Consider the following 14,630-nt stretch of genomic DNA (forward strand, 5'->3'; position numbering starts at 1 on the left):
GAGGAAGGCTAAGGAAAGGAAAACTAAGGAAAGGAAAACCACTGGGAGGAGACAGGAAATAAAGAAACCAAAAAATCCAGAGCAGGGTGGGTGAAGGAAGTGAGCAGATTAGCGAACGGACTAGAAACAGGAAGCTGAGGGAAGAGCAGTTTAATTGGGGCAGGAGTGGGGCTGATGTGAGCAGAAGGAGCATGGCCAAAAGGGGGAGGGCACTGACTGGGGAAAGAAGAAAGAAGAGGGTGGTGTAACAGTGGAGACTGGAGAGGAGGATGGGTGGTAGTAGTGGACCAGCAGCAGGCAGGTGGGGTGACACCCAGCTGGGGGTTGGGCTGGGTGCCGAGGCCATCAGACCTAGTTCATCTCCTGAAAAAGGTGACCCTGGCCACAATAATGAAATAGAGCTTTGTAGGCCTGTGCAACTGTTTCAGTCCAATAGGAAGATTGGGCCAATATGATGACTATCGGGCATTATCGGAAGAATTTCTGATGCAACAGTGCACAGCCTTGATAGTCGGAATGCCAACTAAAATCCCTGCTATGCTTTCAGAAATACTTCTACTTCCGATAATAATATTGGGGGGGGGGGAACCAGCCTAGTGGCTTGGAGAGAGACTTTCTCTCCAAGCCAGTTCCAGGCTGGTTTTTAAGGACTGCATCTCCAAATTTGGGGAGTGGGGAAGTAATCCCCTAAGAAGCACCCACTGGCCCAGTGGGAGCTTCCTGGAGGACTAGCTTAGCCTCCCCACCCCAATTTCATGGGTGCAGTACTTAAAGTCCAGGTTGGGAGCCAGCTCGTAGAAAAAGTCTTTCCAAACCAGCTGCAGCCCTGGAACCCCTGAAATTGAGGGGTGGGGGCCACGGTAACATCCCATGAAGCATGGGTGCTCTCTGGGGGGGTTAACTTGCACCCCATCTCCCCGATTTCAGGGGTGCAGTGCTTAGAGGAGGTCCACAGCCAGCTTGGAGGCTTCCGATGGGACTTATCAGTAAATTATCAGGTCAATGCCCACCCGATACCAATTCCTATAGTGTCGGGGGAGGTGATTTGTTTTATTTTTTTGCATATCGTTATCAGTTTGGCATTGATCTGGGTGGTGCACAAGCCTAGAATTATGTACAGTTTGTTTGTTTGATTTCTATACCACCCTTCCAAAAAATGGCTCAGGGCGGTTTACATTAAAACAAAACAATTAAAATCAATTAACAGTTAAAAACAGAGACTATAAGACACCATAAAACAATTAACAGTAAAAACATTCAACACAGTTTAAAAACTCTGGAAAACCAGGTTACAACAGATTAAAAACATTTATAACAGTTTAAAAACCCTGGAAGGCCAGGCCAGGTTTTGAGAGATCTCCTGAAGGCCAATAATGAATTCAGCAGGGACATAACTATAATAGGGCAAAGGGAGACAATTGTCTGGGGGCCCACTGCCTTGGGGGGCCCCCTAGAGTCAAGTCACATGACTGACTCCCCCAGCCGTGCAACCGCCCGGGCTTCCTTCAGTTGTATTCATCCTCCAAAACTGATGTGAGTGTTAAGACCTGGAGCTACCAGAACAGCATGTTTTTCTCTAGTACCATTAAATGACTTGCATCGTCCACAATTTACAAAACCTTTAAAAAAATAATTTAGGATGATGTTCTATTGTGGCACATAGGAGAGATATAGATATATAAACATTTTACTATGCTTTTTGTTACCACTATTCAGCCTCATTTAAGATTTCTTTACTTCATGAGCTGAGCTGGGGGGGGGGGGCAGACATTTTAAAATCTTGTCTCTGGGCCCACACCAAACCTCCTATGCCCCTGGAATTCATATTATGGATTTCTGCAGGGAGTGCATTCCACACAGCTCAGGAGCAACTACAGAGAAAATCTCTTTGCAGAGACACTGCTCTATGATATTGGGGTATAATGTTAGCAAAATGTCATCTAAGGCTTAAAACATGAATCAATATATCTTTCAGCTGTAAATCATTCTATGAAATATCAGTGTATTAAAATACTCACGTTCACTCCAGGCACTCTGTTTATTCAAGTTGCCAATCATTCTAGCTGCATCGATTTTTTGTTTTCTTTTATGTTCCTCTTAAAATATGAAGAATAAAAAAAAATTGCATTGTTGTTATGTTGATATCACCTGTTGCTATAATCCTCACTTGTTCCAATATTTTAGAGACAAGATGAAGAAATAAAAGTCCGCTTCAGCTTCAACTGTATTAATATTTACCTCCAAGGCTGCTTCTACCGGATTCAATGAGATTAGTTATGCATCCTTCTAGGCAGCATTCGTACTTAAAAAGAGGAGAAGGAGAGGACAAGAAAAAAGAATACAAAAAGCATATAGAAATCTCTCATAGCATGTGCATGGATGGGTCTTTTCTAAAGCGTAAAGTAAAGGTAGAGTTGCGTTGCTGGCGCCCACAGAGCCCTGTGGTTTTCTTTGGTAGAATACAGGAGGGGTTTACCATTGCCATCTCCTGTGCAGTGTGAGATAACGCCTTTCAGCATCTTCCTATATTGCTGCTGCCTAATATCACCAGGGATTCAAACCAGCAACCTCTTGCTACCTAGGCAAATTACTTCCCCGCTGCACCATTAGGTGGCGTACACACAGTAAAAAACTCATTGTTTCAAGGTAAGTTGTCCAGATTCAGTTATACAACTTAACTTATCCTTGAGGTCAACTGAAGAAACAACATTTCCTTGTCACAATTATTCATGCAAGAACCCTATGAGATACCCAACTCTTCTAATCTCCGTTATTCATATGGAGACCTGAGACTGAGATAGAATGAATACTCAATAAGCCCAAAGCCAAGAGCTGAAACAGACAAGCAGAAGACTTCTGCTGTACCTTTTCAAACCACAAATGGAGGCTGTTTTTCTAGAAGCATCTAATTTTTCTGAATCACTGCAGCACAGAGTCTTTTCAGTTATATGGACAAATTGTATAGATAAAAATAACCAGGTCCAATAGTCACTAGGGCGATTTTAATCAAGGAAGACAGAACAAAAAGTTTATTGATACCTTAAATAATAAGCACTTCAAAATGTCCTGTAGGTAAACACTGGAGATCTTGTGCAAATAGTTACCCTTTGGCTGAAGTCCCAAATAATATTAAGACATGCATTTTGCTACTAGTAAGATGGAAGCATTGATTATAGGTAACATGAACCACTACAGTTCATTAACAAGAGGATCAGAATGGGAACTGGGTTCTGATCATTCCATGATTCACTGACTTCACATTATAAAATTTGCACACAAAGATAACTTCCTTATAAGAATTTGCATGATTCTCTACAGTGCTGCACAAAAACTATGATTTTATTATGTAGATCATGAACTGTGACTGTCCAACATGTATGTCAGTCACAACATGTACACACGTTGGGAAGTTGCTGTCAATCACAACTATGCATACATATGTAGGGTTGTCACATTACTTTTTTAAAAACCCTTCTGTCTGTGAAGCAGGTGTCTGTGAAGTGTGAAGCAGTCCTAAATGACTTGGACAAATCACTGCTCATCAACCTCAATCCCTCAGTTTGTAAAATTAGCCTCAAAAGGCATCAAGTATGAATTAGATTAGGACTGTAAATCATGTTGTGTTTAAAAGATCATTGTGATTAACAATATTCATTCACATGGGGTAGGAATCTACCAGGAATCACTACAAACTAATTTTAGTGTTACACACAGAATGGAAAATAACTTACAAAGTTATTTCTAAGGTAGATCCAAGTGCCATGTTATATGACAGCTGTTCAGAGGCTTGACTATACAAAACCTTTTCACTTTAAAATATTAATTCCATATTAGCTGAACAGTTGATTTACGTTAACTGTGCAGAAAATTTTATAGTAAATTGGGAAGAACATGGGTCTAACCAAAATAATATAATTAGAAATTATCAAGACAAATTCAGCTCCAGCTGAGGGACAGCCAAGCTAGTTGGAAAAATAATAATTAAGAGGTTTACCTTAAGCCCAAAATTTTAAACCGCTCTAGATTCACTCTGAAAGTTCAGAAAGAGTTCATCAAATCAGCCTTCTTGGGTGAACATATAAGTATGTCCCTTGAGTTGTTGCTTGTTGTGAATTTTAAAATTTAAACAGATGCAGCCATCTGTGCTAGGAAAACTATATAGCCTATAATAAATGCATGGTGTTCTCAGGAAGCTTAGTAGCAGGAGCGTAACGAGGCTGGAGTGGGCCGAGAGACAAAATTTTAAGATGGGCCCCTCACCGATACACACACTTCACATGTGACTTGCCTCTGGGGGGCCCCTCGAGGCGTGGGGGCCCCCAGGCAGCCGCCTCCCCTTGCCTAATAGTAGTTATGCCCCTGCTTAGTAGCTTAAGGATTCAAGACAAGAAACTGGCAAGAGTCCAAGCAAAACACTGCAAAACTTGGGAGGTTGCCTAAATACAGCTTTTTGAATCTAACTTGGGGGATGGAAGTTAAAACCAGGTTAGGAGACAAATCTACCTTAATTTACTAAATTAAATTAGTATATATTATAGCCACTATAAACATTGTCCCTTTATGTGGAGGTTATCCCAGTCACGGAACCAGAACAAATCCAAAGTTAACCCAGTCGTCTCCTTCCCTAAAGCTTGGTCCTCTGTGCATTAAACCACAATGACAACATATATCAACACCACCTTACAGAATAAGCTAGAGAAGAACATGAACAACACTTGGTTCCTGGGGATAACTATCACCAGACTTCTGTTTCAGCTAGGAAACACCCTGCCCAACCAACACTGGCATTTCTGTCTAGAAGGGAAGGCCAGTCATCATCATTAGCCATGATCCCTTGCAAGAGAAGTGTGAGAGACAAACTACCATTATGAAGATGAACTGCACCTGGTTCTCCCTGTCCAAATGAAATGCATTCTGGGGAGCAAATACATGGACCCAGTGCTGCAAATTTGCTCACAGCAGTGGGATACAGAGGGCATTTAACCCCTATTCCCTGATGCTGTTTGCCCAGTCAAAATTGCTCCTACTGTTTTGTTTTCCCTGTGGAGCAAACAACAATCTGCAGGGGAAAATTTTGACTGGGCAGACAGTATGTGGGGAAGTATTAAACACCCTCTCCCACACCGGTGCTGCTGTTGCCCTGCTTGGACAGGCCCAGGCCCCCTTAATTTTTCTCTGTCCCCCTCCATTTTTAAACAAATAAGTATACATGCTCCAGGCTGCAAGCTGTCTCCTCCCACCCACCAAAAACAACTTTCAGAATGGCTACAGGCCTGCCGTTGTTGCTGGACAGCTGCTTTTCAATTAAAGAAAAACATGCTGGGAGACCAAACCACAAATCAAATTGGCCGATATATTATAGTGGTTAGAGTGTTGGACAACAAGAAAGGAGACCTTCAAATCCCAACTCAGCTATGAGCCTCACTGGGGGACCCTGCCTGTCACTATCTCGGCCTCATCTACCATACAGGGTTGTTGTGGGAATAAAAAAGGTGAAGCCTTGTATGCCATCCCAAGCGCCTTCAAGGAAGGGTGGGATAGGAATATTAACTAAGATAATCATAATCTCCTGTGGAGCAGGAGTGGATGGGGAAAGAAGCTTTTTGTTTGTGTGTTTTTCTTTTTCAACCTGTTGAGGCTTTCACCTCATATGTTTTCAATATTGTGATAACTTCCAGAGAACTGGGCCGCGGGTCACTTAACAAAAAGATGGATTTCTCTTACATGTATATCACTTCTGTGTAAGAAAGATTATGTATCCCACAACAAAAGGCTCACAAAACCATACCACACATGGAACCCCAATTCTCTAGACACTGTGGGATGGATTACAGTGTAATTCTAAGAAAATTTACACAGGCAGAAGTCAGTCCCACTAAGGCTGCAATCCTAAACATGCCTACAAGAGAGGGAGCCCCACTGAACACAGTATATCTCAGTAAAAATGTTTACTTCTCAGTAAACACAGATAGGATGGTGCAGTAAATTACACAAGGCTTAATAACAAGTAGCATACATAAAGACTGCAGCCTTAGAATGTATTATTTTATTTTATTTTTATTTAACATATTTGCATACCGCCCAAAACGCAAGTCTCATACAAGAATGCACTTTTATGTTGATGAGGGAAATAATTTTTATTCAGTGATCCATTCTGAGCTTTGGACATATGGTGGAATAAAATCTAAAACAATAACAGGAAAAGAAACAGCATCTGGGAGAGAGGTGATAGAAATACAATTGTTAAAAGGAAGAACAAAAATTACCTATAAAAATTATATTTATTTTATTTCATTTATTAACATATTTTTATACCGTCCAAAACTTACGTCTCCGGGCGGTTTACAACAAAATAAAAACCGAAAGTAAAACATTAGTAAAAACAAAAATGAACAGTTTAAAACATTACAACAATTTAAAATTCTTTAAAATAATATATTGCTACCATGATGTTTTTAAGCCTTGTTATTAATTCTCATCACAAGCAACCATATAAGAAGTCTGATGCCAACATCTGTTTGCAAATCTATGAAAATAGAGCACACTGGATGCTGCACTGAAGTCAGTAACAAAATGGCCAATGTCCTTATCCTTAGCTTGTAGTGCTATTCGGACAGCAACTGTCCATCACCCTCTACAGCAGGGCTGCACAACTTTGACCCTCCAGCTGTTGTTGGACATCATCCCCAGTCAGTGGCCAAAACTGAGTGAGGGATTATGGGAGTTGTAGTCCAACATCTGCAGGAGGGCCAAAGTTGTTTAGCCCTGCTTTACAAAGAAGACCCAAGCCAGAAACATAATGCATGAAAACTTGAAAATACACAAAAACAGATTCCAGCAGAGAAGATGCAGAAAACAGATCTCACACTTTAAATTAACTTGAGTCAAAAACAGCTGTGTACAATGATTCCCAAAACTGGGAATGTGTGGATCCATTCAGAATGCTCACAGTAATCCCATTGGGAGTTCAGGATTCTGGACTCAATTACAGAAGCCCAACTGCAGAAGACTGTACCTTACAGATGAGATTACCAAAAAAAAAAGGATAAAAAGATGCACTTTACAGATGACATTGACATTTTCCTGTTTCTCTTTTGGATGAGGGTGTGACAAGACTTAAATGTGTTTTAAAAGAATGTTCTTTCTTCAGTCACACTTCATCAACCAGGGGTAAGACCACCAGACCCAAATCCTGAGAAAGTTTCACTACCTGTAAGGCTGTAATCCAACAGGGATTCTGGGAGTTGTAGTCAACAACATCTGGGAATCCCTGTTAGCGGGATCACTACTGTAATCCTATCCAATCTTACCTGGGAGCAACTCACTGAATTGAGTGCAACATTTGCTGAAAGAGTTGTGCAAGAGAAAGGCATTCCATGGGAACACAGTTTCTTCTACCACAGCAATATTGCACTAGGGGAAACTGAATCTGGCAAAGATTCTCCATTCTGAAAGGTGAAAAAGCCATTTCAGGGTTCCCCTTGGCATCCATATCCAGGGAAAAGAAAGGAATGGTTGTTGATAATTGTTATATAGTGTAGAGAGCTGCTGTCTACTTGTAGAACATAATCGTCTGAATTGCTAGACTGATCTATTGGTAAATGGTAGGTAAGGTAAGGTTGTGTAGAGTGTGGAACTAGATCTCAGCTCTACGGTTCACGGGCCCAGACCCTATGATTCTATAAGCCCTGTATGCAGAGTGCTAGCATTTTCAAGAGCAAAAGTTTAACTAACGAAAAACTAAAATATTATTTATAAAATATGGATAATCCGCAAGTATCTCACTCATTTTTGCTCTCGGATCATCAAGTAGTCCCGCTGGTACCCCCGAAACAATTGCCAGGGGAGGAGAGAGAAAAATCAATCCAAGAAACGCCTCACTCAGCTAGACTGAAAGAAGGACTCGTGGCATTAACCAGCCGAGGCTTGTAGCTTTCTGCTCATTCTGGGGTTCCCCATATAAGACAAGACGGGGCTGCTAGCGCCCCTTGCAGACGCCACGCCACGCCCCGTCCCGTCGCTTCACCTCACCTGGTTCTGGCCACCTTTAGCCCATTGTGATGAACTGGAGCAGTGAGTTCTAAGGCGCAGTCGGGGCTGTCGCCGTGAATGCCGTCGCTTTTGCAGCTGCTCGACTTTTGTTGACGCTGGAGATAGGCTGGTTGCTAAGCCAAGGCCGGCCGGGGAGGGGAGGGCTTTCCGGAGCCCGCCCTTACATACAGGAGAAGCTCCAGCAGAGTCTAGTTGGGCACAGCAGGAGGAGTCTCACCTTAGAGTCTTTCTGGAGCAAGAAATATAGCCCTGTAAAAGGCACGATATTGTTTATTTCTGCTTAAAGTGTCTGCAAACGGGAGCGCGACTCTATGTTTCGCCCTCAGCAAGCTTAATTATAGCTAGGAGCTTGCTTGCTCAACCCCTGAAAGTGTGAAGTAATGTTAAACCTTTGAACATGTGCGGAGTGCATTTCTCAGCCTATCCCAAACCGTTTCCTTATCAACTTATCACCTCTAAGATAAGGACAGAGCATGAGATGGGAACGTTCAAGGAGTAGGAGCCTTTAGCTGTGGTGGTGCTACTTTATTCCAGAACTGGACCTGTGTGTGTGTGATCCTTTATGAACTTTCCTGTATGCATACGTCTATTATGTGAGTTTGCCAGTGTGCATGTGCTACTGTAATATACTGTTTCTCAAGAAAAGGTTCACAAGGGTGTATGTAGCAAAAGAAATAAGAAAATGGTTCCATGTTCCAAAGGGGTTCACAGAGGCGATTCACAAGAGCAGCAGAAACCAGGCTAAGGGAGGCCAGCCTGGTTTCTGCTGCTCATGCGCAGCAACCGAAGCCGCACAGCTTCCGGAGGCAAGCCTGCCCAAATGCCTCCCCTTAAACAAGGTTAGCAGAGTGAGCAGGCGCGGAGCGAGGCTGGCAGTGGCCCATGTTCGGCCGCCACCATGGCCCCCTGGCCCCACCCCCTGCATCTGACATCAGAGATGCGGCATGGTCTCCCTCCCAAACAGGGCTGCATGGCCCCGTTCCGAAGGGAGATGGGCCCCACTGCGTTGGCATCAAGGCCAGGAGCGGCTCTCCTGCCTTTAAAGGCAGGGAGAGTCACTCTGGCCCCTGCTGCCAATGCAGCGCAGGCCAATTTCGTTTCCAAACAGGGCCGCACAGTTCTGTTTGTGAGCGAAATAATGCCCCCAGCATCTGACGTCAGATGCAGGGGGTGTCGGGGCTGTGAGGTGCGGCCCCTGATTGGTGGCTGCCTGGGTTCTTTTATTTATTTTATGTATTTATTCAATTTCTATAAAAATGGCTCAGGGAGGTTTACACAGAGAAATAATACATAAATAAGATGGATCCCTGTCCCCAAAGGGCTCACAATCTAAAAAGAAACATAAGACAGACACCAGCAACAGTCACTGGAGGTACTGTGCTGGGGGTCGATAGGGCCAGTTACTCTCCCCCTGCTAAATAAAGAGAATCACCACGTTAAATGGTGCCTCTTTCCCAAGTTAGCAGGGGTAACCCGTTCACCCAGTGGTGGCTCTGCCCCTGAGAGTGAGCACTCTCCTAAACCTGTTTTTTTGGTCGTGTGTCTGCCATGGCTGCTTGCAGCCGCAGTGGACATACTTGGGAAGGGGAACCCCAAGAATGTACTGAGCACTTGTGCAGTGCCTTACTGGGGCTCCGGGGGGCGGGGCAACATGCGGCGGTGTTTCCCTGCATCTGACCCCCGGAGCTATCGGGCAAGCCGTGGCCAGGCTCAAGACAGGAGCGCCTGAGCGAAGTCACTGCTCATCTGGCAGGGGAGTTCTGTTTGCTCATCTGTGGGGAGGTAAGCACTTTCGGGCTTCTTCCCCACATAACAGGATAGCCCTTCCCACTTGATTGTGGGAAGAACTTCACAGTCTTCAAAAGAATCATAATCAATAGCCACTGGAGGGATGTTATGCTGTGCTGAAGAGAACAAATGCTAAGTATAAGAGGGCCACCACTTTAAAAGGTATCTCGTTGCCCCGTTAGCAGGGATTGCTAGATAGATGAATGGGACCTTGTTAGAACATAAGAACAGCCCTGCTGGATCAGACTCAAGGACCATTTAGCCCAGCATCCTGTTTCACACAGTGGCCCACCAGATGCCACTGGAAGCCTACCGGCAAGACTTGAGGTCATGCCCTCCCTCCTGCAGTTACTCGCCTGCAACTAGTACTCAGATTCATTCTGCCTTTGAGGCTGGAGGTGGCCTATAGCCCTCCGACTAGTAGCTGTTTGATAGACCTCTCCTCCATGAAGTGATTCAAGCCCCTCTTAAAGCCATCCAAGTTGTTGGCTGTTACCACATCCTGTGGCAGAAAATTCCACAAGTTGATTATGCGTTATGTTAAAAAAATACTTCCATCTGTTGGTCCTAGATTTCCTGGCAATCAATTTCATGGGATGACCACTGGTTCTAGTGTTATGTGAGAGGGAGAAGAATTTCTCTCTATCCATTTTCTCCACTCCATGCATGATTTTATAGACCTCTACAGTTACACTTCAGGATCAGGGGTGCAGCTATAATTGAGCGGATGGGTTCAAAGAGCCTCGGGCCCCAGCTCCTGAGGGCCCCTCAGCTCCACTCCTCCCTATTTTCTTCATTATCTCCATCACTCTATGGGGCCTCCAGGTAGAGGGGCGAACACGGGGCCCCTCTCCACTATCTACGACCCTATTCAGGATGTACATGTACATCCCAGCATTACGGCAGCAATTCTCAGATTCTGTAGCTTGAGAAAGTAATTGTATAATTAAAAAGTCTTGTGAGCATCAAGCACTTAACTGCAGTGCACAGGTCACTACTCTCACCTTACCTTATTCCAGCTAGTCCCTCTGGAAGTTTTTCACACCTGGCCTTTAGCTCGCATGTCCACCAACATATCAGCAAGATATACCCTGAAGTCCCTACGAGCTATCAGGGAGCACTTCACACACGATTTGGATTTTTCTTTGTGTTTTAAGAGTGTAGCCTGATTTATATCCATGGTTTAAAAAATCCACTTTTTGTGTCCATTTGAGGGGGGCAACTTAGAATGCACAGAAAACCCACTGTAAAGCCTGGTATCTGGGAAAGCTCCTGGTGGTGAGCAATTCTGTGCCATCTCTGCATGAAGCTTGATTTAAATTTTCTGCTGAGGCCCTATGCAGCAGAATTATCTGCCCTCAGAGGAGATTGCCCTTTGCGTCCCTGCCACTAGCTCAGTGTCCCCTCCAAGGTGTGTGCACATGCCTGCATTCACAAGGTTTTTTTATGCCCACTTGTATCCGGAAGGCCCCATTCTGAATGTATGTGTGTACACACTGCCTTGATTCTCCCGCCCAGAACAAAACTCATTCTGCACACAGATGAAAAAAAATTAGAGAGAACACTGCACTAGCTGTCTCCTGCTGCCAGTCTCAGAGTGCTGATAATCATTAGCTTCACTGACAAACCAGACATGCTCTGTATAATCTTGCCAGCACATGCTAGCCATAGACTTTAATGGGACAAGATAACCTTAGTAACTTTTGAATCACTGCTCTGTATAATTTTAATAATTCTCAAACCAACAAAGGATTGCCTTCCTAGACAAGCCTGATCAAATTATGTTAGTCATTTTCATCAAAATATGAGAACAATATAAGATATGCCTGGATAAAATCTGGGCAAAAAAGGATCAATTTTCAGCACTTTTTAAACTTGCTGTAGCTGTGGCAGTCCTTTAAATTAGGCACTTATGTAGACATTCAGATCACACATACCACATTTCAAGTTATTGGCTCAACAGTTGTCATATTTATAAGCAATAGAATTTTGAGGTGTATCATGGCGGAACTTTTTTAACTAAAGGGGCACCCTTATGCCGCTTTAATAGAAAAAGTATAGAACATATAATAATTTCCTTTTAAATATCTGACTTTTCTGGTTGTCAAGGTGGGCATGGCCATGGGGACTATCATGGAGAGAGCCTGCACTTCTGAACTTGCAACTATCCCACTGCTTTCAAAGAATAATGGAATTACAGAATCATAGAACTGTAGGGAAGGAAGAAATCCAATTAATCCCATTTAGTACACCTATACCTGACACATTTCCATAGCATGCTTCTCCAACTTTCTTGGATGGTATAAGCTGGTGACATCTTTCAGAGGTTAGTCTGTTGCAGCAAAAACAACAAAGAGTTGCATGACATCTTACAGACTAATAAATATATTGTAGCAAAAGCTTTCGTGGCCTGCAGTCCACTTCATCTGATGTATTTATATTACATAATACATCTTCAACCACATATGGTAAGGACATGTGCACATCTCCCCACTCTCAATAGCCCAAGGTACCTTTCACTAATCACATGGGGGGATGGTTCATATGAACTGCTCCTCTACATTCTGTCCAAATATTAGTTTAAACTAGTGTGCTTGCTGGGAGGGGGTGGAAGAATGTGCACACATCCTTATTGCATGTGGTTGAGCTGCTTAAAGAAGTATTGTCCAAATGGGCCCAATAACATGTACATGTACAGACACCTGTACACACATGCAACATAATGGATGAATAGGGCTAATGTCATTTTGTGTAATGTGCATTGTGTATAATGTCTATCAATGTATGTAATGTGCATAGGTGTGAGATCATGTGCATTTTTGTTCTTGGTTTTCTAGTTGAAGCTGTCTTCTAATAAGAGAACTTTGCTAATATATATAAAACGTTCTCCTTTTGTGTCTGTTTTCCAATAACTATTTGAAACAGGGCAGGTTCCAGACCGTGTCCCTTGGAGACTGCTCTTCTTCAAAATCTGAACTTTTGTATGGTGTGCCTCAGGGTTCCATATTGTCTCTGATGTTGTTACATGTACATGAAACCGCTGGGAGAGATCATAAGGAGATTTGGTGCAGGGTGCTATTAGTATGCTGATGACACCCAAATCTATTTCTCCATGTCAGCATCATCAGGTAAGGGCATAACCTCCCTAAATGCCTGCCTAGAGGCAGTGAAGGGCTGGATGAGGGATAACAAACTAAGACTGGATCCAGATAAGACGGAGGTACTCTTTGTGCAGGGTCGAAACTCAAGAGACAATTTTGATCTGCCTGTTCTGGATGGGGTCACACTTCTGCGGAAAAAACAAGTGTGCAGTCTAGGGGTGCTTCTGGATCCAATCCTCTCCCTGGTGTCCCAGTTTGAGGCAGTGGCCAGAAGTGCCTTCTATCAGCTTCGGCTGCTATGCCAGCTGCGTCCATTTCTTGAGATGAACGACCTCAAAACAGTAGTACATCTGCTGGTAACCTCCAAACTGGATTACTGTAATGCACTCTATGTGGGGCTGCCCTTGAATGTAGTCCAGAAACTACAGTTGGTTCAGAATGCAGCAGCCAGGTTGGTCTCTGGGTCATCTCGGAGAGACCATATTACTCCCATATTGAAGGAGCTACACTGGCTGCTGATATGTTTCCGGGCAAAATACAAGGTGTTGATCATAACCTATAAAGCCCTAAACAGCTTGGGCCCTGGGTATTTAAGATAATATCTTCTTTGTCATGAACCCCACCGTGCATTGAGATCATCTGGAGAGGTCCATCTGCAGTTGCCACTGGCTCCTCTGGTGGCTACTCAGGGATGGGCCTTTTCCACTGCTGCCCCGAGGCTTTGGAATGTGCTCCCTTGTGAAATAAGAGCCTCCTCATCTCTGACAGCTTTTAAATAGTCTTTAAAGATGCATCTGTTCACCCAGGCTTTTAATTAATATTGTTTTAATGGTTTTAATGCTGTTTTAAAATATTATTTTTTAAAAAATTAATTGTTGTAATGTTTTAAACTTTTTGGTTTTTTGTTTTAACTCATGTTTTACTTTTTCTGTTTTTATTTTGTTGTAAATCGCCCAGAGACATACATTTTGGGCGGTATAAAATATGTTAAATAAATAAATAAAAACCAGAACTGAGTGCCTGTTGGTTACCTGATAAAACAAAGTTTGTTTCTGGCATGTCTGTATCTTTTTTAGCCTACTTTCCTTAAATTAGCTACGCTTATGATGAGATCATCCAGCATAGTGTGTGTGTGTGTGTGTGTGTGTGTGTGTGTGTGTGTGTGTGTCCCACCTATCAACTTTGCAATGCCTGTACCAATATGAACCAAAATGGAGACAGTTATAGGGACAGTTGTTCATTTTTCTGAAATGGTGCCAAATTGCAGATCTTCATACATTACCATTAAAATGGCATATTATCATTCCCTTTTAAGGATATTGTAGCATAATGATTTCACACTTAAAGGAAATATCAAGGGATGAAAGTTTGGCTATGAGAAGTTATTAATTTATTACATTTAATGTAAGGAACTCAGGGCAACCATGCACACGGATCCACCCTGCCACCTCATCCCCATTTGATCTCCACAACAACCCTGTTAGGTAGATTAGGCTGTGATATAGTGATTGACCCAAGGGGAGCTCTAGTGGGAATTTGAACCTAGGAATATCCAAACCTAATCATTGATTCATTCATTCTGTTGTTTACACCCCACCTTTCAGTCAAGATTGGCTTCCTAAACAGCTTACAAATTGTAAGCAATTACACGCAATTGTACAATATAATTAGGTTGTGGGGAAATCTCTT

General features: G+C 43.0%; 1 protein-coding gene across 6 annotated transcripts in view; it reads right to left on the bottom strand.

Moving 5' to 3' along the window:
- Positions 1-8,132, bottom strand: part of VWA3B (von Willebrand factor A domain containing 3B) — a 93,038-nt gene extending 84,906 nt beyond the window's left edge. For 5 of the 6 annotated variants that reach the window (XR_008319173.1, XM_053307847.1, XM_053307845.1 and 2 more), the window contains exons 1-2: positions 7,786-7,995; positions 2,019-2,096 (exon numbers count right to left, since the gene is read on the bottom strand). Coding sequence is in view for 5 of the 6 variants with exons in the window: in XM_053307847.1 (XP_053163822.1) it covers positions 2,019-2,096; positions 7,786-7,789 (82 nt within the window). In the remaining variant the exon portion in view is untranslated. Of the gene's footprint in view, positions 1-2,018; positions 2,097-7,785; positions 7,996-8,031 lie in introns of those variants that run through there. The other variant, XM_053307844.1, reaches the window with a different exon arrangement.
- Between the last annotated feature and the right edge of the window lie 6,498 nt (positions 8,133-14,630).

This window comes from Hemicordylus capensis, chromosome 3 (assembly GCF_027244095.1).
Source record: "Hemicordylus capensis ecotype Gifberg chromosome 3, rHemCap1.1.pri, whole genome shotgun sequence".
Lineage (NCBI taxonomy): Eukaryota > Metazoa > Chordata > Lepidosauria > Squamata > Cordylidae > Hemicordylus > Hemicordylus capensis.